The sequence below is a fragment of the Grampus griseus genome (assembly GCF_964374135.1).
Source record: "Grampus griseus genome assembly, chromosome: 15".
NCBI lineage: Eukaryota > Metazoa > Chordata > Mammalia > Artiodactyla > Delphinidae > Grampus > Grampus griseus.
The window spans coordinates 53,131,856-53,157,595 of NC_139009.1; the positions used below are offsets into that span (position 1 = coordinate 53,131,856).

The 25,740-nt window shown below is 35.2% G+C and overlaps 2 protein-coding genes across 6 annotated transcripts in view; one reads left to right on the forward strand and one right to left on the reverse strand.

Moving 5' to 3' along the window:
- Positions 1–2,005, forward strand: part of UGP2 (UDP-glucose pyrophosphorylase 2) — a 55,215-nt gene extending 53,210 nt beyond the window's left edge. For 2 of the 4 annotated variants that reach the window (XM_082672423.1, XM_082672422.1), the window contains exons 9-10: positions 329–433; positions 1,554–2,003. In XM_082672423.1, coding sequence (XP_082528549.1) covers positions 329–433; positions 1,554–1,661 — 213 coding nt within the window. In that variant the 3' untranslated portion in view covers positions 1,662–2,003. Of the gene's footprint in view, positions 1–328; positions 434–1,553 lie in introns of all 4 variants that reach the window. The other 2 variants (XM_082672420.1, XM_082672421.1) reach the window with 2 other exon arrangements.
- Positions 2,006–3,884: 1,879 nt separating this feature from the next.
- VPS54 (VPS54 subunit of GARP complex) overlaps positions 3,885–25,740 on the reverse strand; it is a 93,327-nt gene continuing 71,471 nt past the window's right edge. For both annotated transcript variants that reach the window (XM_082672419.1, XM_082672418.1), the window contains exons 16-23: positions 21,346–21,409; positions 18,764–18,869; positions 17,777–17,864; positions 17,073–17,194; positions 16,881–16,961; positions 9,966–10,073; positions 7,949–8,043; positions 3,885–4,021 (exon numbers count right to left, since the gene is read on the reverse strand). In XM_082672419.1, coding sequence (XP_082528545.1) covers positions 3,916–4,021; positions 7,949–8,043; positions 9,966–10,073; positions 16,881–16,961; positions 17,073–17,194; positions 17,777–17,864; positions 18,764–18,869; positions 21,346–21,409 — 770 coding nt within the window. In that variant the 3' untranslated portion in view covers positions 3,885–3,915. The remainder of the gene's footprint in view (positions 4,022–7,948; positions 8,044–9,965; positions 10,074–16,880; positions 16,962–17,072; positions 17,195–17,776; positions 17,865–18,763; positions 18,870–21,345; positions 21,410–25,740) is intronic.

Here is a 25,740-nt window from a genome sequence, read left to right on the forward strand (position 1 = left end):
GAACCACTCATCTGGCTCTTAGCGTGTTGGTTGTTTATCTTTTTATTTAATTACTGTTATTTTAAATGTCTGATCTACTCAGCTGTAGTGTAAATTGCTTGATTGTAGGGACAATGTTCATATCTCCTGGTCTCTCCTGCACAGGATATGTAAATTCTCACTGCACACACAGTGAGTGCTTAATAAACAGGGTTCCTCCCGTAGAAGGCCTGAGCTTGGACATAAATAGAATGTTTTACAGTTCAAGCAAACTATCTTGTTAATTTAATCCCTGTTTTTCTGTTAACCCATTTTTGAAACAGTTTTTATGTTTACATTTTTCCTTCAGGTTCAGGATTATCTAAGGAGATTTGAAAGTATACCAGATATGCTTGAATTGGATCACCTCACAGTTTCAGGAGATGTAACATTTGGCAAGAATGTTTCATTAAAGGTGTGTGGTTACGATGAAAATTACAGTTCTTATAGCTTTACAAGACAGGTTTCATTTTCTAGTCCTAAATTTACCTTTAAGGAATACTTCCTAGGTTGTACCAGATTGTTTACAAGATATGCATTTTAAAAATGAAATAGCTTACTACAATATTTAGTATTAATACTGTTTTCCATAAATATACAACATAGTTAAAATATAATTGTGTATAGGCATTTTGTGGAGTATAGCATTCAAATGGAAAGCAAACACTATTAAATAATTGAATTGGTACTATTTTATTGAAATATGACAATATTTAAAATAGAATCACTGATAAATTAGCATTAGTTAACTAAAAGATGACTATTTGAATCTGAATGAAAGTAGAAAAAAATGACAGCTTCATTTATACTGATTATAATCTATTCTTGTTAATCTGTTGTTATCAGTATGATGTTCATTCACATTACTGTAGTGCTTGGATACTTTGATGAGTATCATTCCAGCCTAGCATAAGAAATAGGAAGGACTATGGGTATGAGTATTAAAGCTCAGAACCAAAGATTCAACAGTTTTTTCCTAATCAAATATTTTTTAAAACTTCCATACCTAGATTTCAGGTGTTCTTCCTATTAAAGCTACTTACAGATCTTGGGAAAAAAACAAAACAACATATATATAATTATTGCTGATACTGCTTCATCTAAACAGTTTTACTTAAGACATGAAATATAAATCATTGAACTGTTCTCAAAAAAAACCAAAAAACAAAAAAACCCACACCTGTATGTAAATATAAACCAAGCACCTTTCAGTTTACGAAGGTAGATAATGCTGGTGGCCTTGCAAGTAGTTCTTGGAAAGGGCCCGCTATTCTGTGGCGCTGGCCTGCTTCCCACTGCTAGATTCCTTGCCTCCTTATCAGAGATGGTACCACAGCTACCGCCAGTATTGTGACAGGACACATTACAGTTTTCCTTAATGTGTTATTTGTTTTTCATGTGTAATATTGTTTATAAATACACTTACTCCATTGTAGGTGAAGTTCTACATAAACTTGATAATTGTAAGAAAATCAGTTGCATTTTCAGCTGCACTTGCAAGTATACTCTTGTTTTTTGTTTTTCCTGTCACTTAGGGAACGGTTATCATCATCGCAAATCATGGTGACCGAATTGACATCCCACCTGGAGCAGTATTAGAGAACAAGATTGTATCTGGGAACCTTCGTATCTTGGACCACTGAATGAAAAATATTGTGCACTTTATACTAATTATGGGTTAAACAGTTTCTTACAATGAAATGTTCTCTAGGATTATAAAATAGGCAGGTACTTTACTATGTTACTGTATCATGCAGTGTTAATTTTTAAGTTGAGTTTTCTGCGGTATGCTTTTAGTCTGTGAAAAGCACTGGTGGAAGCAGTACTGTTCTTTTTGAAGAAGATCCTGAAAGTTAAATTCATCTTAAAGTGCAATATTGTTTAATCTTAAAACTGGGGTAGCTCTGCTGGAAAATCTTTTAACAGAGGCCTCAGTGATGGTCACTTTGAACTGTTTGTGGTTTTAAAAATAAAGCTGTGAAGCAATCATGTATACACTTATACTTTTCAATGCTAACTAACTTTATGAAATGGTGAAGAAAAATGGTTTACTCTTGCTAAACAGTTACTCTGTCAGTTGGAAGACTCGCTCTTGGAACACTGAAGTACTCACTAGCCAGTTACCTAACAAATCCAGTTTTTGCATTTCTGAGAATCTTAACCACATCATTATTTCCACAGGAATTAAACTTGAAGGTATTTAATATCTTTCATCCAGTTCTAAAGCTGGGATGCCTGCCATGCTCTCCATAGACTCTCCATTTATTGAAACAAAGTGGTGTTTCTTTTCCCAGCTGAAGGGGGTGGGGTGGGTAGAGGTAGGGCATTTCTTTCACATCCTTGTTCTCTAGTATAGCGGGGTGGGGTATAACGTTATAAAAAGTTACCTTTCCTTGAAGCTTCACTTGTTGAAGCTTGCTTGTTGTTACTGAAAAATGTTCTTGAATAACCCAAATCAGGTCTGCTGGTAGTTTGAATTTCAGCTTTTCTCTAAGAATCAATTACATTTTCCAATTCTTCCATACGTGTTTTTGAGTAAGCTGCCTGTTTAATAAGTTTACTGTTACTATAAAAAAAAAAAGTTGTCTTTTAAAGTCTGGTAATTCTTTACAGCTTTATTTTAGACAGTTTAAGAACCAATGACATACCTCTGTAATAATGATAAAGGAAAGAATTCCTCTTAGGAAAACAAAGAGCACAAAATAAGACTATTTCATTGTACATAATCACCACAAGGTTAGGCACTCTGACAGGGTTAGGCAAGATTCCTGGTGTGAAGTGAGGCACAGGCACTTTCATTTATAGAGTGCTGCTGATTCTAATTTTGAAGGTAGGTGTTATAAAAGTCTTTTTAAATAACTTACTCATCACCTTATATTTCTGGCCCCAACACAGCAGCCTATATTTTAACAGTTCTGTTTCTCCCTGGTCTTTGTTCATATACACATTGAAAGTTACTTACAAATAAGAACCCAAGGCAGGGGACATACTTCAATGTTATGAGGAGATCTCATTTTAACATTTAGATAAGTAGGCAGAATATAAGAAAATGTATTCTTACCTCTGCTAGAAATAAAAAGGAAAAACACCCCAACCCTGCATAGATACTTTTATAAAAATACAGCTGTTAAACTGCAGGCTTTCATACACCACATCTGAAAAGTATTTAAATTAGTAGTTGCATAAATGAACACCAAAATCTTACTCTTTAATTATTACTTATGATCAGTCTTTCAAGTATTTAGACTATTCTGGAAGGCTTTAAGCAGTTGACATACAGTGGTGATGATGATAGATTAAATATGTGACACACAAAGCCTGAAACTTGACATTGGTCACTAAAACAAAAACTGAATTCCTAAATCCAAGCAATCAAAAGATGTTTATTTTTATAGAAAGATCTGTAAAAAAATAATTTTTCAAACAGCTTTACTTTCATAGAGAAAACTTTCTACAGAGGTTGAGTAAGATTTTAATATTTTAAATTGTACCATCATTAAATAAGGTGGGACACCATATGAATTTCATTGCACTGGAAGAAATGCAAAGCATTTTTTAATATAAAGTATACAGAGCATTCTAGTCAACTACAGCTGTGTTACAGCTATGTGTTCTTTTGGATTTGGTCCAAAGAAACCTGAGTCTGTTGCCAGAGAGAATGAAAAATATTATAGACACCTGATCAGTTACTCCTCACTGAAGGAAGCACACAAATAGCATTCCTTGTAGATCCCAGTGAATCCCAGTTTCCCAACACTGATACTTTCCCTTTCCCCTTCCCCAACCCCAGTTCACTTTGGGTTCCAGGTTCAGTTCTTGAATCACAGGCATCCATATTTTCATCACAAACATACACATCCCATGGTAAAATGAACTACCCAGTTTTCCAGTATGTCATCACCTTTTCTGTTCCCAGATCTCGGCCATATTTAGGTCCAAATCTTTAAGGCCTTTTAAGGCTTGAAGATTTCCAGTGTAAAAAGCTACATCTGCTGTGACCAACCTAAACATTGGAAAGAAAATTATTTTTAATCTCATGTTTTCTTTTCAAATAAAGTAGCAATGCTCACAGAGTAATCTGAGTCCTATCCTAGCTGCTAGACTATGATTTAAAATTTGGACCAAATGTCAATATATTTCTCTCAGCATGATTCCTACTATCTTATAGTTAGATCATTTAATGTTCTCTCTTTCAACAGTGTTGTTTTGAAAAGGAATAAACCAATGCAGGTTGGACTGTTTCATAATTAATTCTGCCCAATAAAATAAATTTATCTTAGAACAGTATGAAATAGAGAAAAATAACAAGTTAAACTTTTTTTTTTTTGATCAGCTGTCAGTAGAATACAGTATACATGTATATGACTGTTGAACTCAAGGAAAAGACAGACAAGGTTTCCTGAATGCCATCCTAAGAAGTTAAATGAAGGCTGGGACTCATGTGTTAAGTACTGCTGGATACAAAACTTGCTATTGACGATGTAACAATACTTGACAAAAAGAATTATACTTTTAAGTATTTAGCTGTCACATTAATCCCTATCCTTGAAAAAACACTCCTGGAAAGAATGCTCAGATGATAAACAGATACCAAAGCTCCACACACAAAAAGTAGGGACTGGTCTGATTAGACGTGTACGTTGACAGATTTGGCCCATGGAGAAACAAATAGGAGATCTTGATTTAGTAGTTTGTAAAAGAAGAGGAAATGCAGCTTTGATACTTTAAAGAGCATGTAAGTTCTGGATTGCTGGACCACAAGGGGGCAAAGGTATTTTAAGCACCCTTAATATATGTATGAGTCTAATTTATAAATACATTCATACTTATGTACTTAATGTTTCAGCTTTTGTCACATGGCAGAATTCAGTAAGGACCATATTTTTGTTTGAAACTCATCTGGGTCAAGGTGCTTTAAAATCCATAAAGAGTCTAAATTAGTAAGTATGCTGAAACTGACAGAAATGGCTCAAAAAAGAACAAAGTCTTAAGGCAAGACTCCCACATGAAAAATTAAATGAAATTAACAGAAATCTCCATTTTAAAATATCAAGTCAACTATTTACAGTCTATACAAGACAGTACATAGAAAATATATATTTTACATCAAAGTTGAAAATATTTGATAAAAGAACGTAAAAGAAAAGCAAATATTTGCAATATATATAACCAATGAAGGATCAGTTTGAGGTCATATGCAAAAATCTAAAATCAGCAAGAAAAAGATAATACCCAAGATAAAAAATGGGTGAAGAATATGAAAAGTCACAGATGAGAACACCTGAATGACAAATACGTGAAAAGATGACAAACATTAGGAAATGCAAATCAAAACAAAATACCACTGTATCCCATTAGACTGGCAAAAATTTAAAAAATCTAACAGCAAATGTTGGCAAGATGTGGAATAAAGGTGGGCATATAAACTTGGTATAGCCACTTTGGAGAAAATTCTGGCAAAACCTAGTAGAGTGAAAATGTACATGTGATCCACTTCTATGTACCTACCCTAAAGAAATGATCACACCATTACACATGTATAAGGAAAGATCTTCACTGTGGCATGATTGTAATGGAAGAAAGTAATGACCTAAAATCGATCACCAGGTGAAATGGAAACATTAAATATGGTTGATTCATGTGGGAGAATGCAATAAAGCAATCAAAAATGGACAATTTCTATATATCAACATAAACAATGTTGAGTGGAAAAAAGCAAGCAGCATATGTACAATATACCATGTAAGTAAATTAAATTCATAAAACAGCTCCACATTTTTTTTTTTAGATAAAGAGACAATAAATGAGAAGGACTTAAAGGATATAGATCAGATTTACTAGAAACACTGCCTAAGGGCTGGAGGAAAGAGCAAAGGACTGGAGATGGGGTCAAGGGGTATTTAAGCTCCATTTGGAATGCCATTTTTAAAAAAAATGATGAACATTTTTTTTTCCAAGTGAAAATGACAAATGTTAATAATGATCAATTCTAAGTAACAGGAATATAAATATTCTCCATATGTCTCTCTTTTAAAAATATCTTAAAATAGAGAAAAAAATCACATTAAAAAAAAGTGCAGGACGGGGGAGAAGAAGGAATAGGGAGCAACTGCTTAATGGGTCTGGGATTTCCTCTTGTGGTAGTAAAATGTTTGGAACTAGACAGGGCTGGCAGTTGCACCCAGGTGGTGGCTGCGAAGGCACTAAGGACCACTGAATGGTTAACTATAAAATGGTTGATTTTATGTTATGTGAATTTCACCTCGAAAAAAAAAAGGTAAAATTTTAGAGCCATTTCAGGAACAAAAGTTCCTTTTAAGCAGGTAGTTTATTATGTCTTTGGCTAGAGTCTAGAGAGAAATTTTCAGGGAATTCTATCTTTCAAGTGATCGCTCAAAGACATAGTTTGACTTACACAGTATTAGTGTCTTTAAAAGTATGTGACAACAAAGATCTCTAAGGTGGTACCAACCCCCAAACAGCTTTATTAACAAAGAAAATAATAGGTGATGAATTAACTTGGATGCTTCAGAACTACTGGTCTGAGAAAAACCAACCTGCGAGATTTAGTTACGTGAATAAAAGTAGAAAAGTATGAGTGTAATGGGCCTTTAATTAGCTTTTTATGAATAGTTTCTGAGAGGTATTTGATATTTGTTATACTGTCTTTGAACTTTTCTGTGGCTTTGAAATTTCTGAAAATAAATCTTTAAAAAAAAAAAAAGAACCAGGTAATAATCAAAAGAGAATCAGATTTTTGCATAAAACTCTTAAATTCAGCCTGGCTGACAAATTCAGCAGTTTGAAGCTTCCAAATTGTTTTGTGCAAAATCAATTCATTGTACTCTCCAACAACACAGGTTTGAACTGCGTGGGTTCACTTATACGCAGATTTTTAAAAACAGTAAATACTAGAGCATTACATGATCTGCAGCTGGTTGAATCTGTGGATGTGGAATTGTTGATACAGAGGAGCCCTGTATATGGAGGGCCAGCTCTCTAAGTTATACTCAGATTGTCAACTGCTGGAGGGTCGGCACCTCCAACCCCCACCCCATCCCCCTCTTGCTCAAGGGCCAGCTGTACTTCTTTTCTTTTTAAGGGTAGGGCCAACTTCTGACTCCAAAAGATGTTTTTTATATTTGTTCCTATAAGTTTGAAACTTAAGCCTAAAATTCCTTTAAAAGGGAACAAAATATTCTACTCTTAAAAATCCATGGAACAGGTAACACACTACAGAAATCATATAAAGGTGTACCTACATGATCAGCGCTTTGCACTTTGTATAATCTTTAAATCCATATCTTTATCTACATTGCTCTTAACAAAAATTCTGTGACAGGACTTTTTATCATCCCTATTTTAAAATCTAAGAATATTAAGACCCAGGGTAAGTGATTTGCCCAGTTATAGAGCTAGTAAGTGGCAGAACTTAACCCGTTTTCTGATTCTAAATCTATTTCGCCAATAATACATACAATTTGTTCAACGGCTTACAATAAAATATGTATACACTTATTTTTTGTAACCCTGTGAAGGAATTAAGGCAGATTTTATGGTTCTCATTTGATAAATAAGGCACAAAGGTTAAGTGACTTTCTCACAGTCATACAAAGTAGGACTTTGAGTTCTGTCTGGATAGGTGAAGACTACTGGGTGACTTAAGGAGGTGCTACTAATGTACACTGCCTCAAAATGGACATATAAGGTCAGTTAACTAATTCACCATCTATAAAACACTTTAACACAGATAGATAGATACAGATATAGATATACATCACCTTCACAGAGGGAAAAAAAGGCAAAAGTCTGCTGATTTTACAGTCTGGGGCCCTGGCAAGATTATAGTGGAAAAGGACAGCATAATGAATAAAAACCAATCAAACAGTTCAATATGGGAGTACGGGGTAAAAACATATTGAAAACATACCCATTTTGAGGTCCTCCATCATTTATCACATTTAAGTGAGACAATTGCTTTTTCAAGTGGAGTTTGTAACTTGCATTAATTCTTAAAAATAACATCTGGAAAAGAAATAAAACTCAGTTTCTTAAAGCTCTATTGACATAGAAGACGTAAGTAAGTAATCACTATTATTTGCAGAAAAATTTTAAAAACCTTTTGCTTTGGCATATACTTTTAAAATGCTCCTCTGAAAGTATTTAATTGCTATTTCAGTATAGTTTGTCTCCTTAGTTGGATAAAAGCTCTTTTTGCTCTTTTCAGTAGTACTTATTTTAGTGATATGACTTATCACTGCCTTTTGCCCCTTAGTAGAAATCCTCTGGCATGTGTAAATGGGATCAACCATACAGGTGAAAAGAATAAAAAGAGATGGAGAATTCTGCAATGTATCGATATTAACTAGGAACTTGATAGAGAAAAAAGTCACAATGGTAAAGGCAAGGCTACCGTTATCCTTCCCAATTACTTGGAAGTATTTTATTGCTTCACATGCAGATTTTTAATGCAATACTTCTTTGGGAAATGCCTGACCTGAAATTATATACAATTAATCTATGGAAACAATTTTGTGAAATATATTTCCCATGGGAAAAAATATATAAAGTCATCTATGGAAAAGTTTTATGGAATTACTCGTACTCAAGTGACAATAATGACATAAATCTATAATTTGTGCCCAGCTTGACAAGAGTTCCCTTTAAACGATGATGCAGATAAAAATACATGAAATACCTATATACCCAGCTCCTGGACCTGGCTAAGCCTTGTTCTAGAATTAGAACTCAAATGGCAAATCCAGAAGGTCAGAATGTCAGAGGTGGGGGATCTTACATGTGGAATGAAAAGGATGGCTTGGCTAGGAAGACTGAGAAAGGAAGAAGAGACCCTAGTGGGTGCTCCACATCTCAAGCCTCCTCCTCAGTCCTCAGAGAGCCCCAAAGGCACTGGATGATATTTAATCATAAAGATGGTATGATTAATGAAAACTTAGGGAAACATGAAAAAATGGTAATAGCTAGTATAGGATGGAAGTCTGAGGTGGCATGGGAAAGGAGACCAGCAGGCGCAAGAGCAGGGAAGAGACACTGAAAAAGCTACTCTCTGCTCCCAAATACCATTTCCAAGCACTCAACCAATTCAAGACAAACTGAAATATTGATAAGAAACTTGTCTAAATAGCAAAAATCCCAGTGAAAACTAAGATCATTAGTCATGTAACAACTAGTTTTGTACTAATTATAAAATATCATTCTACAATTAGACTTGAATGAGATCACCTGGTATAAAGGGAACAAACTAAGGTGGGTAAAGAAGACCAGAAGAAAAGAAGTACTGGAAACTTTAAAGTACTAGGCGAGGGAATCGAGGGAAGTCACGGGTAGGAATGTCACCGAAAAGTGAAGAGAACTCTGGTAATAGTGTAGGGAAAACAGTAGAGACAGAGGGTGGATACTTCAAAAGTAAGAGGTGCCAAAGACTACCCATTTTGCTATTTTTCCTGATCTGTGCCTACTACACATCACTTATGCTGATCTAACAAATATTAATGTTAAGGCATATTGATTGAGTTACTTTATATGTCATCTCATTATTAAGTCCATCACTAATTCCTCCCCTATCCAATTTGGATTATAATCACAGTGAGTAACATATTCTACTATTCACTGATAAATGCTAATCCTGATTTTCAAACTAATAATGTAATAAATGATGTCAGTAGAATCTGGGACCTCTGATGACCCAATGAACAAATGAAAATCTGCTTTTTAGAATGGCTGACTACACAGCAAAGCTACTATTGCTCTGGCCTGTCAGGGCAAGGAGCACTTTGAAATCAAGTCAATATAACAACTGGAAAAAATAACAATAATCATACTGGAATACAAACTAAGCTTAACTGTGCCAAAAGTACATAATAAAAACACTCCAATTCTGCATGCATATTATGTTATATATAATAGTTTTAGGAATTACTACTTACTTGTGTTTGTTCTTCTGGAAGGAGATCAAATATAGCTTCATGCATTTTTGCCATTTGCTTACAAATATTCCTGAAACAGGCAGAAGGAACGGGAGCTTTCACTTCATACTGGCAGGGAAAAATAATGAGAATTATATTCATGTCCTCTGGATTGCATATTGTCCCCACTGTTCCCTAAAACATATATTTTCTGCCCCTACACATCTAACTCTTCAACTGTGATCTGTGCTACTCATGCAAATCTCAAAAACTTTTCATTAAAAAGCTTAATCTATTTTGAGAGAACCAGCATAATATAGTGGCTAAGAACATAGGTGGCTTCCCTTCTTAAGATGGACTGCTTGGGTTCAAATCCCAACTCTTAAAATTCTTAGCTATGTGAGATGGGGTGAGTTACTTCTCTATATTGGGTGAGATATTTCTCTATATCTCAAAGGGCATGCTGGGAGGATTTTAAAAGATGGCTCATAAGAACTCAAACCAGTGCTTGATACCAAGTAGGTACTCAAAAAATGTTAGCTACTATTGTGGCTTAATATACGATAATGAATCATTAAAGTAGGCCCTCCAAATTAACAGATTATTTTTTAAACATGATTTTAAGAATGTGTTCAACATGATCATATCTGAAATCAATATAACTGGTAGAATTAAAATGTTCTTTTTCTTGGTAGGTGGGCCAATATAGTAATCATATTTACCCTAAGGTTAAGAGAAGACTTTTTCAGGCTTCCCTGGTGGCACACTGGTTAAGACTCCGCCTGCCAATGCAGGGGACACAGGTTCGAGCCCTGGTCCGGGAAGATCCCACATGCCATGGAGCAGCCTGTGCACCACAACTACTGAGCCTGCGCTCTAGAGTCCATGAGCCACAACTACTGAAGCCCGCACACCTAGAGCCCATGCCCGGCAATAAGAGGAGCCACCACAATGAGAAGCCCGTGCACCGCAACGAAGAGTAGCCCCTGCTCGCCACAACTAGAGAAAGCCTGAGCGTAGCAATGAAGACCCAATGTAGCCAAAAATAATAAATAAAATAAATAAATTTAAAATAGTAATAATAATAATAAAGAGAAGACTTTTTCAATGATCTATACGGAAAACTTTAAATTAGGTAAATTCACTTACTGTTCTTACGTCTGGAACAGTATACTGATATGATTTAGATAATCACCTTTTAGCCCACATTTTAGAATTCACAGCTTAAATTATATATCATTTTCATTTATAAGACAAATTTGGGCTAAATAATTATATTTTAGATGCACTAATCTTATATAGTTTATTAAAATGATGAGTTCCAATATACTGCTGCAGCAGAACCATGTGGAAGTCACCGTGTGACTGGACCAAGCAAAGTCGTGACCACTCAAGGGTGTGTCTCTCTTCAGCTTAGAGTTATATCAAACATCCCCTTATCTTTTTTATTAATAACAGCTTTAAGATATAATTCACATACCATAAAATTCACCCCTTTAAAGTGTACAATTAACTTTTTTTAGTAAACTCTTATACAACCATCACAACTAATTCCCAAACATTTTCATCACCCCAAGAAGAAACCCCATACCCATTAGCAGGCACACCCCGTTCCCCCCTCCCCTCAGCCCCTGGCAACTACTACTCTCTAGAAATGGAATCATACAATCTGTGGCTTTTTGTGACTGGCTTCTTTCACTTAGCATGCTTTCAAGGTTCATCCATGTTGCAGCATGTGTCAGTACCTCATCTTTTTTATGGCTGCATGATGATTGCATGAATATACCATAGTTTATCCAATCAGCAATTAACGGACATTTGGGTTATTTCTACTTTTTGGCTATTATGAATAATAATGCCATGAACATTCATGTACAGATTTCTGTGTAGACAAATGTTATCAATTCTCTTGGGTATATACCCAGAAGTGGAATTACTGGATCATATGGTAACTCCATGTTCAACCTTTTGAGGAAATGTCAAAATGTTTTCCACAGTGGCTGTACCACTTTACAATCCCACCCAGCAGCCTATAAGGGTTCCAATTTCTCCATATCCTCACCAACACTTGTTATTGTCTTTTTTATTTTAGTATCCTACTGTGGTAATATCCCCTTATCTTAACTGTCCCCCTGTCCTGGGTTGAATAATATCTTCTCCAAATTCATGTTCACTTAGAGCTTCATAAGGTCATAGTGGATTAGAGTGGGTCCTAAATCCACTGACTGGTGTTTTTATAAAAGAAAGGAGAGGGAAATTTAGACACAGAGACACACAGAGGGAAGATGACCACGTGAAGACAGAGGCAGAGATTGAAGTGATGCATCTACAAGCCAAGTAATGCCAACAACTGATAGCAAGCACCTGAAGCTAGAAAGGGGCAGGGAAGGATTCTTAGAGCCTTCAGAGGGAGCATGGTCTAGGGACATTCTATCCTCCAGAACTACAAGAGAATAAATTTTTGTGTTATAAGCCACTCAGTCTGTGGGAATCTGTTATGGCAGCCCCAGGAAACTAGCACACCCCCAAAACCTTCCTTCATCACTGCTTTCCCTCAAGATACTATCCTTTCCATCTGACCTTCACCACACGTTTCTTCAATCACTTAAACTTGATACTGTACTTCTTTATTCCACACTATATAAAAAAATCAACTAAAAATGGATCATGGACTTATATATAAAACCTAAAACAATAGTGCTTCTAGAAGAAAACACTGGAAATTATCTTTGTAACTTGGGTGACAAAAAGTTATTGGGATAAGACACAAGAAGCATGAATAATAAAAGAAAAAACTGATAAACCGGAGTTCACCAAAGTTAAAAGTTGCTCTTTTTAAGACACTTAAGAAAATGAAAAGGTAAGCCATAGACTGGGAGAAAATACTTACTTGATAAAGGACTTGTATCTAGGATATATAAAGAACTCTTTTCTTAAAGAACTCTTAAAACTCAATAAGAAGATAACCCAATTTTTAAAATGAGCAAAAAAAATTTGAACATTTTTCCAGAGAAAAAGTATGGATGGCAAACTAACACATGAAAAGATACTCAACATGTTCGTCATTATATAAATTAAAACCACAATGAGATATCACTCAATACAGACCTACTAGAAGACTAACATTAAAAAACAGAGAGACAATAGAAAGTGCTGGTGAAGATAAAGAGTACCTAGAGCTCTTGTACATCACAAGTAGAATATAAAATTGTATAGTCACTTTGGAAAATAATTTGGCAGTCTTACATTTCCATGCCACCATCAATATATTCCAAGGTATTTACACAAAAGAAATGAAAACACATGTCCACACAAAGATGTGCCCATGAATGTATATAGTGGCATTATTCATAACAGCCAGAAACTGGAGAAAACCCAAACATCTATCAATTGATGAATGGATAAACAAATAGTAGTACATCCATACAATCGATATCACTCTATAATAACAATGAACAAGCCATTAACACCTGCTATAACATCCATGAATTTCAAAAGCGTTGGGCTAAATGAAAGGAACCTAGGACAAAAGGTTACATTCTGTATAATTCCATTTATAGGATATTCTGGAAAAGGCAAAACTATATGGAAGAAAATCAGATCAGTGGTTGTCATGGTTTGGGGATGTCGGGAAAAGGATTAACTGCAAAAATGCCAACAGTGATGGAATTGTTCTATATCTTGATTGTGGTAGTTCTACTACATATACATGTTAACATCCATCAAATTATATACTTAGAAAGGATGAATTTTACTGAATGTAAATTATACCTCCATAAACTTGCCTTAAATTGCTTAGCTTTCCACTGATAGTCAAAGCTTTCCACTATCTTTCCAACATATCTCCCACTCCTGGGTTTACCCACCCTAATACATTAGCTAAATGGAATTACTTACCTTTGTTATTATTAATAACAACAGCAAAAGCATTAGCAGTCAACATTTATTGGAACTGGCTATAGTCAGATACATGATAAAAGAAAAGTGCTCCACATATATTATCTCATAAATCTTCACTACAAGTTTATGAGGCTTTATTATTATCCTCATTTAGAGATAGGAACCGAGGCTTAAGGAGATTAATAATTTGCCCAAGGTTCTTCAGTGACTAATGTGTGACAAACAATGGAATTTGAATTTAGGTCTACCTGACTCCAAAACCCAACACTAAACTTCCTTCTTAGGATTCCTACCAACATGTCTGTTCATGCTGTTAACTCAGAGTATCTCTTCGCCTCAACTTCATTTGCTCTAATTGTATCTATCTTTAAAATCAAAACTTATATGCATGCCTCATCCATAAAGCTTTCCCAGATCTCCCTCCCCAGCTAACAACCATCTCTTTCAAAACATTAAAAGCTCCAATAGCACTGAACCGATTCCCTACTTATGATACTTTAATCTACCTCCTGTTATAGTTATTGATATAATTATCCTACTAGATATTTTACTATATGAGGACAAGATCAAAGGCTTCTTCACCCTTGTGTATCACTGTTAACCTAACACGATTTAACTCAATGAATGAATGAATGGTGGCTGGACATTAGTCTAGCCAGTAGTACAATTAGATGTTAATGTTTCACTCTACCCAAGGAAAGGTACCCTTGTTTATTAGCTTCTTATAATCAGCATATATTTTATTACTGTGTTATTCTTCTTTCCCCAAATTAAAATTCCTGATAAGAAAATGAAAAGCTAAAAATTGAGAGACTAACCCAAATCAAACACTGTCTGCTATTTTGGTGTGAATTAAAAACAGGGCCAAACTCCTGGGCAACCCATGGAAGCAAGTAGGGCAGGGAGTGGTAAAGAGAGACTTGATAATACAGGGAAAATGTAACATGTCAGGGTAACAGGAAAAGTCATCAGTGAGGAAGGTAGCAGAGAAAACGCTAAGTTGCAAACGTCTAGGCACACTCTTGACATTAAAAAAATGACATAAAAAATGGGGAGGGAGGTGTTTGAAATTTATAAAAGAGTTAAGAGACATAATAACCAAATGCAATATGTAATTTTGTTAGGTGTGATATAGTAGTGTGATTATATAAAAAAGTATCCCTCCCTAGTTTTTAGAAATATACACCCAAGTATTTAGGGATGAAATATTACAGTGCCTCAAATTAACTATAAAATATTTTAGCAAAAAAAGAAAAATGTTAATGACTGTTAAATATAGGTGATAAATATATGGGAAGCTCATTAAATAATTTTCTTTATTTTTCTTTACCAAAAAGAAAGAAAGATGAGAAAAAAGAATGCAATGAATTGTCACAGGAAAAAGTCTAGCCATAGTCCCAATTCTTGTTCATAGACTTTGGATGACCAACATGATAGAAAAAAGTCAAGGTTTTAAGAGTACCAGCACTTTTTTGGTTTTGCTTCATTCTATTCCCCAGCTTATTTCTAGTTTCACTATTTAACATTTACCTTACTCTACATTATTAGGTGTTAAGTCCTCTGCCTTGTTAGATGATAAACTTCTTGAGGGTTACAGTGCATTATTCATTGACTTTTGGTACACAGAAGAATGTCATGTATCAAAAAGGAAACTGGTGGAATAGAACTGCTTTTGCATTTAGCTTGTACTTGGCAACCATGAAGAAAAAAGAGAATTTCTAACCAATAATTTTTCTCCATCCAAAACTAGAAACTTAGAAGGCATAACATAACATAGGTATGTTTGCACATAACTATAAATTCCTTAAGCTTCTTAAAAGAAAAGCATAAAACATCTATACTATAAACTAACTACGTCAGAGGTTCTCAAAGTGTGGTGTGGGAACACCTGGGAGTCAGAGGTTCTTTCAGGGAATATGTGAGGTAAAAACCATTTTCATAATAATAATAAGATTAGTATTATTCACTTGCGGTCTCTCATGATTGAATGGTGGGGATTTTTAGATGACCTGTGATGTCATTCTGAAGGCTAATCAAATGTGTGTTTATGTATTCTTGTGTTTTAAATTTTTTTTTAGTTTTAATTTCTAATATGGTACTTACTGATAAGTATATTTGCATAAAAAAAGCTCTTTGGGGTCCTCAATTATTCTTAAGAATGTAAAGGGGGTCCTATGATCAAAATGTTTGAGAACTTAACATTAAACAAATGCAATCTTATTTTCCAATCACTCCTTCTCACTGTCAACTTCAAAGATTTGGGTGTGAATGGGCACCACTTTATCTTGCCTTTTTATAATTTTTATGTGCCTGCTGCTCTTGCCATCTCAGAATCTGAAGGATCCAAGTAGAAGGAAAAGCATATCAAAGGGTCTTGCTTTATAAGATTACTCTAAAAATACTCTGGGGCAAAAGTATAAACTAAATAAACCTTCAAACTTTCAAGGTATGAGATTTCTGCTTTCTCTCTAAGACATGTACTGAATAATTTAGGGAAAGGAAAGAGTGAGGGATAGGGCAAAAGTGACTAGGGCTGATTAAGTGACATTTTTCTGAAGATACCCTCCCAGTGCAATTAAGAATTTTTTGGAAAACAGTTCTCCTTTTAATGACCTATGTGGAATGGGAAGCAAATAAGAAACAAGTACTGAAATTGAATATGTATGACGGAAATAAGAGAGCACCTCAGGCTCTGCCTTCTTGGCCTGGAAAATAAAATAACACTTTACTACAAATAATTTAATGTTTATTTTCTCAATTCTGTCTCTGGAAGGCTTTCAGACTAAAATACGCTTTGAAGATACATAATTTTCAATGCAGCTAATATAAAATTACTTCTATATAGGGTTTCTATCATCCTTGAAATCATCTTCCCCCACCCCTACCCCCAAGTTCCTTAGGAAATGAATATCACCTATTTGGGTGATCTGAACATTTGAGTTTTTCCCTAAACCCGGAACAATTTTGATTTGTTAGACAACTGTGAAAAGTCACAACGCTTTCAAGCAAAGCCTAATAATTTCCGTAAATTATTACCTTAGATAACAGCTTGTCAAATAAGCTATCCATTATCGCTACAAGCTTAGCTGATATTTCAGCTATGTGGTCATGGTAGTCCTGTAATGAGAAATAACGTTATATTTTAAAGTCCCTGGGACACATCTAAAATACTTAACAATTATGGAGTTAAATTTATGAAACTCCAGTAGAAAATACATGGAAAGGTACCTTAGTGATATGATCAAAATGCCTAAGCATACTATACTGCTTAGGCTGCAGTCGAGCTTCAAAATGAGCCCTGATCACAGGAATGTAGTGCACGATTAACTGCAAACAGCGTGAAGAAAGAGCTGAAGATCCGGGAGGTAGACATATCGTGGAGAAAAAAAAAGGTATTAGCTGATATTTAAGGTATTTAATTATCTATCAAATTATGTAAAAGGTATCAATTAATTTTATACAGACCCCAGTTTATTACATAAATGAAGAACACAGTAACAGAAAGCAACATATTTCATATTTTTTGTTTAAGAAAATCAGTTGGTACTGAATGATGTAATGAATTATGCTGCTTTTCCAATGGACTCAAGTTGTGAGTAGTACTGGCATGAGGAAGCTAATGGGACAACTGATTCTCTTCTGACATTCAGATACCTTTCACCCCATATATACATACGTACTTCATACATATTACATTTTAACATTTTTTTTACAGTAGTGCAACTTTCTAGTAACTTATATTTATTGGAGTGAAAATTCCTCATAACATTTCTCCAGAAGTTACTTTTCAGTTATGGCAATACATAAGAAAGTGACATTGCTACTTTTAGAGGCTTTAGTTAGAGGCATAAAAACATCAGGTATAATGAAACATAAGTATAGTGACATCACTGTAATGCCTCAGCATGTGAATTAAATGCAAAAATCCATACCCAAATTTTTTGTAGTTATTGTTTTTAGTCCAACAACTTGCAGTGCACCAGCTCCAAGAACTAACTGGCAACTTCTTGAATTGAAGTACTAACAAAGGAAGAAAAAAAAAACCCAACAATTTACTAAAAACTATTCTTTATATGCTGGCAATGTGTTAATTCTAAAAATACATTCCTCTTTCCTCTCATTGAAGGACCAAATGAGTTTTTCTACTAGGAGCAATTAGGATCTGTTTATGTAATGATAAAAAAAAAAAAAAAAAAAAAAAGGCAAAGGGTGTTCCCAAATGATAATATTTACAGTCTGGTAGGGAAAAAGTTGAAATATTCTAAAAATCAGTTGTTCAGAAATTAATCTTTAATTGGCATTCACAAAACTAGTTGTTTCGGTCATTCTAATTGGATAGTCCTACTTTCAAAAGGGTAACAAAATCTTTCTGGACTAAAATATGACAACTTAATTTTGGGACAGAATTAATTGATAGATTAGGTATTTGAAAAAAATAAAGCCTTTTCTCTAGGCTAGCAGTTTAAAATATGTTACTATGAAATGGCTGAATAACAGTATCACCACAGTTTCATTTTACATCAATGGTTCTGAAATAATGATTTAAGAAAAATCTCTAACCTTAGTGAGATGAATTTTGTAAAGTTCAGTGAATTCCTTCCATGCACATTTGAAACCAGTCCAGGTTTTTTGACCTAAGTGGCCTCAGTCATGTTCAGCACCTAACGAACAAATCATCTCCTGTCTCCGATATCATTAACAACTCTATGGGTGTAATGAGGAATCACTAAATGTGGAGTGAGAAGGAAGCAGGTGGCCTCCTTCAAATAACATGTTGTGTTCAACCACAATCAAATGTCACAAAATTAATGTCTTAAAGATAGCTTAACCTCGAAATGTCTTAGAGTTGGAAGATTACTCACGCCCTAATGAATTACTTCTTCCAACTATTTTTTCCATAGGAGTGAAATCATACACACCTTCAATAAATCTGATAGACGAGTGAGCATGTCAGTAGTAACAGATGGGATATTATCCACACACTGGCAATATTCAAGGATAATTCTTATCAACAGCAATACGGTTCTACAAAAAAAGAAAGATGACCCAGTAGACACTCAAAACAAGGAAAATCAAACTGATTTGGCATATAAAAATCAATATTGATCTTGGTAACTGTTAAATTATGTATTTTACCTATAAGTGCAACAGAGTAGGGACTTAGGGTAAGGCAACAGAAAATCCTAGAGTGTAAAATTAAGGAGGCACTCAATTTCAGGGTTGTGCAATTGCAAGGTAATAACTTGCATGACACTGAGAAAGGGTACCTCCTTAAATTTTGTGTTGTGAGCACATCACTCTCTGTGTGACAGTCATACTAAGATAAGTCTCTTCCATAAGGCAGGTATCCCATTCCTTGGCCAATTTAGAAACACTGAAAAAAGCTTAACCAGTGTTTCTGATTATGTAGTAGGTCCTCATAAATGTTGAATTAATGAAGGGAACCTAGTCTAGATTTTCTTAGTGAGATGAAAGATAAACTGTGGCTTCTAAGAACAATATACCTTCTAAGAAGTTTATTGGTAAATCTCAAAAGCTTCTCCAAAGATGAGAAAGTTATCAGCTCATTATCAGGACATGTCATAAGCTGAAAAGAGGCACTACTGGGAGGTTAAATAAGGTTGAAACTAAGGGAGAAAGAGCCATTCATTACAGCACATCTAAATTCAATGAGATCCTCAGAAATGAGTGATCCATGTAAACTAATGTTTTATGAAAGTCTGAACAGAGCAGTGATTCAAGAAGAAGAGTATCTAGCCTTTATAACAGCTTAATTGTCAGACCATATATTACTCTCCATGCATAGTTCTAGAGTCTGCTTTACTGGGCAGGAGTCCATTGCTTATCTTTTGTAATTTTCTCTCTGAAGATATAATACTCCATCTTTAGCCAGGAAGTTCCGTTTTTTGGCAGAAGCCTCTTTGCCTAAAGAGCAAGAAAGCCAGATAGCTAGAGGGGACCATTTCCATCAAGCAAGGGAAGAGTAATAAGACACAGTCCTTCCTCAGTATCCACAGGGGATTGGTTCCAGGACATCACGTGGATACCAAAAACCATGCATGCTCAAGTCCTTTATATAAAATGGCGTAGTAAAGTCTTCCCTCTATATCCACGGGTTCTGCACCCTGGTTGGTTGGATGTGGAACCCATGGATATAGAGGGTCAACTGCAACGGGTAGTTAAGGAAAGAAATCATGATTAGATTGAAGGACTAAGATTATAGGGAGGTTGAAAAAAGCTCTGTCCCACCAGAAATGGAAAAGAACTCCAGAGAAGAAAGGAATGGAAGCTTTACCTTACAATGGGTGCACTTCAGAGTTTTGGATAATATACAGGTTGAGAAAAAGCATAAATTCTATACACACTATTTGAGTGCTTATTAGGTGCTAAAAAAAATTAAAGTGGTAAGATATGATCCCCATCTTTGAGGAATTCAGAGACTAACCAGAAAGTGCCATGAGAGAGGCACAGAGAGTTACAAAGAGAGGATCATTCATTCTTCCTGGAAGGGATGGCTGTTTCAGAAAAGACTTACTTAGTGACAAGAAACAAAGAAGTGAAAAAGAATTCTGGTATAGATATTGGGAGCTAGATTTTTATTCTAATTCTGGCTCCATTCAGGTAATTTTATATTAACTACTTAAACTTCTAAGCTCCAATTCTCTTAACTGTAGAAAGGGAACAATAATCCCTGAAATGTCTATTGTACAACATGGTTGTAGAGATCAAATGAGATCATATATATGAAAATATTTAAACTATGAAGTGTTATTAAAATTAAAGTATGTGAAGATATTATCTTAACTACCTATTTAATAAAAGGCATATAGTACTAGACAAACAACACTGGAATTTATATTTTTCTTAGTTAACTTGAATTTGAAATACTGTTTTTGGTAAAAGACCTAATGACAAATGATGATACTGGAAATAACTACCAACAACTATCAACTTCTTGTTAGGTACTAGAACTGTGCTAGATTCTTTACATGAATTACCTGTTTAATTTCACAATAATTCTAAGTATAGTACTATTGTCCACATTTTGTTTTATAAATAAGGAAACTGAGGCGCACAGAGTAACTTGCCTAAGGCCACAAAGTAACAGAGCTGCTGGGACTCAAACCTAAGCAGTCTGACTCACAACTTCAACTACTATGCTGTATACTACACACTAAAAAAGTTGCAGGAAAAAATGAAAGAGCTTGAGACACTTATAACATCATGGAGCCACTATAGCACCCTTGGATTATGTACCTCTAGGTTCTTGTTACATGAGAAAAATCAACCAACCCCTTTTTTTGTTAAGCCAGTGTAGTCCTAATGGAGACAGAATACTACAAAATATAGAAAAATAAAAAGGAATCCATAAAATTTCTTTAAAATTCTTTGTAAGATTTACAATTGTTAATCCAAAATTTCCAATTCACATCAAGGGGTAGCTAAAAGACCTATGTTTTAAATACTTGATTCAACTAATGAAGAAAAACGTGTCACTCACCCAACAACAGCATACTGTTGTCCCTCGACAATGAGAACTTCAGCTGGTTTCCTTTCTTCTGTAGCTAGAGAGTAAAGCGAATAAAGAGACATGGGTAAAAGATGAAACAAAATATTGGATAAAAAATTTAAACTGGAAAAAACTGAAAAAGTTCCTATTCAGGGCCTGAAACTATCTCATTTCTGCAAATAAATCTACTTCTTGGGAAACAATTCAGCACAACGTAAATAAAGTATACTGCATTTGGAATCAGAGAAATCTGGATTTGAATTCCAGTACTGCCAATTACTGGATGCAAGACTAGGCCAATTACTTCTTTTGAATCTCAATATCTGTATCCATTAGACATGGACAACAATATCTACCTTTCAGTGTTGTTACTGAAAGAGATAATGCTTATTAACTGGCTATCCTCTAGGTCTGGCACATGGCAGATGATCGATAAGAAGTAAAGGAAAAAGAATGTTATTAGTTGGGAAAGGCAGAACTAGCATTTCAACTGGTTATCTTTTCTTTATTATAACAGAGTACAATTTAATTCCTAAATTCAATGGAGAGATTATGTATTACTTTTCAAGATTTTAATCCAAAAGTTACTTTATTTTCAGCATGTGGTATTTCTTATCATTAAAAAACAAAATTCAGCATATTGAGGTGAAAAGAACAGTGGACTGGATTACTGCCCTGAATCAGCCAAATTAAACAGATTACCATGTGCAAGTAAGTCATCATGCTTCCCTAAGCTTCAAATCCTTTTGTTCTAAGACATTAAATATCTACTTCGTCATCTCTTTCAAGGAAAGAAATTCAGTGTGATATAATTTCTAATCACAATTCACTCTGTATGTCAGACTGAATTTTTTGAGGACAGGGGTTGTGTCTTAACCAATTCTCAATACTGCAGAGAAATGGCTTAGCACAGTAGTTAAGAGGAAGGGCCCTAAAGTCAGTCTGCCTGCAGTTGGATCCCAGCTCTACCACTTCCTAGCCAGGTAACCTTAGGCATGTTGCTTAACCTCTTTGTGCCTCAGTTTCCATATTTTTTAAATGGGAATACTAACAGTGTCTAGCTCATGGATCTGTAAATGAGATAACAATGTAAAGTGCTTAGAAAAAACTGTCTAGTATCAGGTAAGCACCAAATTAATATTAACTGCTATCCATGAAACTTCATCTCCCCAATGCGTAGCTAAGTAGCTAGTAACTCAATAAATAGATGATGGATGCATGAATAATAACCAAGGATCCTTAACTCTGCATGAACTAGTAAAATGTTAATGGATTTCTAATAGCATATCCTTTCTTCTTTCTCAGAGGAAAACAAAAGACAAAAGCAGGGTATATGGACTACCCTGATGGTACATTGGTTAAGAATCCACCTGCCATTGCAGGGGACACTGGTTGGAGCACTAGTCCAGGAAGATCCCACATGCCGCGGAGCAACTAAGCCTGTGCACCACAGCTACTGAGCCTGCTCTCTAGAGCCTGCGAGCCACAACTACTGAAGCCCACGTGCCTAGAGCTAGTGCTCTGCAACAAGAGAAGCTACCACAATGAGATGCCTGCACACCACAATGAAGAGTAGCCCCCACTTGCTGCAACTAGAGAAAGCCTGTGCTCAGCAACGAAGACCCAACACAGCCATAAATAAATAAATAAATAAATAAAAATTTATTAAAAACAACAACAAAAAACACTTTAAAAATTATTCAAAACTTCATAATTTCAAATCTGGCATTACAGGATGAGTTGTACATAAGTTTATATTATTATTATTATTTTATTTATTTATTTTTGGCAGTACGCGGGCCTCTCACTGTTGTGGCCTCTCCTGTTGCGGAGCACAGGCTCTGGACACGCAGGCTCAGCGGCCATGGCTCACGGGCCCAGCCGCTCCACAGCATGTGGGATCTTCCCGGACCGGGGCACGAACACATGTCCTCTGCATTGGCAGGCGGACTCTCAACCACTGCGCCACCAGGGAAGCCCAAGTTTATATTATTAACCCATGACAACTCCACTTTAACTGATATACAAAAATATCTCTAGCCACTGCATGTCTTTCATAAGAGACCCAATTGACATTTGATACAAATGAAAATCTTCTTGAAACTCTAATTTTTTAACTTCTGTGTTTTTCTGGATTGTCCTACCTCTCTGCCCTTCCTTTGTAGTCTCCTTCATAGTTTTCTTATTCTACAGTTCTTTATATTTTGGTTTTCTCTATCATATCACTACTACATTACTTGTGATTGATAATAAATACATTTTTCATCAGACTTAGACCTTTTAAAGTAAAATTATACCTCTTACCTATGTCTCAACATTTGACACATAGTAGAAGCATACTAGTGTCCAATAAAAGAATACATGTCTCTAAACAATACAGTACAGTGGTTAAGAACATAACTATGAAATTATATAAAGTTGGTTTCAAATCCCAGATCTTTATTTGTACCAAATTCCTTAACCCCTGGAAGCCTCATGCCTCCTCACTATTAAACAAGGTAACAATAGTATCTTTATTATAGGTTGTTGTCAGGGTAAACTGGAGTAATGCATGTAAAGCACTTGGTCCAGTGTCTGGATATGGTTAATATTCAATAAATATCTGAAATTGTTATTAAAAATTACCACATAGTTTTCCAATCAACTACTTACTAAGCTGGGAGTGTTAGTTCTAAGCTTCCCAAGAGGCACTATCAATTAAAGAAATATTAAGCACTCCTAAAAAATGAACAAACAATATAAAATTGAAAGAGAGTGTGTCTCCCATTTACCATTGCAACAAAAAGAATAAAATACCTAGGAATAAACCTACCTAAGGAGACAAAAGACCTGTATGCAGAAAATTATAAGACACTGATGAAAGAAATTAAAAATGATACAAATAGATGGAGAGATATACCATGTTCTTGGATTGGAAGAATCAACATTGTGAAAATGACTCTACTACCCAAAGCAATCTACAGATTCAATGCAATCCCTATCAAACTACCACTGGCATTTTTCACAGAACTAGAACAAAAAATCTCACAATTTGTATGGAAACACAAAAGACCCCGAATAGCCAAAGCAATTTTGAGAACGAAAAATGGAGCTGGAGGAATCAGGCTTCCTGACTTCAGACTATACTACAAAGCTACAGTAATCAAGACAGTATGGTACTGGCACAAAAACAGAAATATAGATCAATGGAACAGGATAGAAAGCCCAGAGATAAACCCACGCACATATGGTCACCTTATCTTTGACAAAGGAGGCAGAAATGTACAGTGGAGAAAGGACAGCCTATTCAATAAGTGGTGCTGGGAAAACTGGACAGCTACATGTAAAAGTATGAGATTAGATCACTCCCTAACACCATACACAAAAATAAGCTCAAAATGGATTAAAGACCTAAATGTAAGGCCAGAAACTATCAAACTCTTAGAGGAAAACATAGGCAGAACACTCTATGACATAAATCACAGCAAGATCCTTTTTGACCCACCTCCTAGAGAAAGGGAAATAAAAACAAAAGTAAACAAATGGGACCTAATGAAACTTAAAAGCTTTTGCGCAGCAAAGGAAACCATAAAGAAGACCAAAAGACAACCCTCAGAATGGGAGAAAATATTTGCAAATGAAGCAACTGACAAAGGATTAATCTCCAAAATTTATAAGCAGCTCATGCAGCTTAATAACAAAAGAACAAACAACCCAATCCAAAAATGGGCAGAAGACCTAAATAGACATTTCTCCAAAGAAGATATACAGAGTGCCAACAAACACATGAAAGAATGCTCAACATCACTAATCATTAGAGAAATGCAAATCAAAACTACAATGAGATATCATCTCACACCAGTCAGAATGGCCATCATCAAAAAATCTAGAAACAATAAATGCTGGAGAGGGTGTGGAGAAAAGGGAACTCTCTTACACTGTTGGTGGGAATGTAAATTGATACAGCCACTGTGGAGAACAGTATGGAGATTCCTTAAAAAGCTACAAATAGAACTACCATATGACCCAGCAATCCCACTACTGGGCATATACCCTGAGAAAACCATAATTCAAAAAGAGTCATGTACCAAAATGTTCATTGCAGCTCTATTTACAATAGCCCAGAGATGGAAACAACCTAAGTGTCCATCATCGGATGAATGGATAAAGAAGATGTGGCACATATATACAATGGAGTATTACTCAGCCATAAAAAGAGACGAAATTGAGCTATTTGTAATGAGGTGGATAGACCTAGAGTCTGTCATACAGAGTGAAGTAAGTCAGAAAGAGAGAGACAAATACCATATGCTAACACATATATATGGAATTTAAGAAAAAAAAATGTCATGAAAAACCTAGGGGTGAAACAGGAATAAAGACAGACTTACTAGAGAATGGACTTGA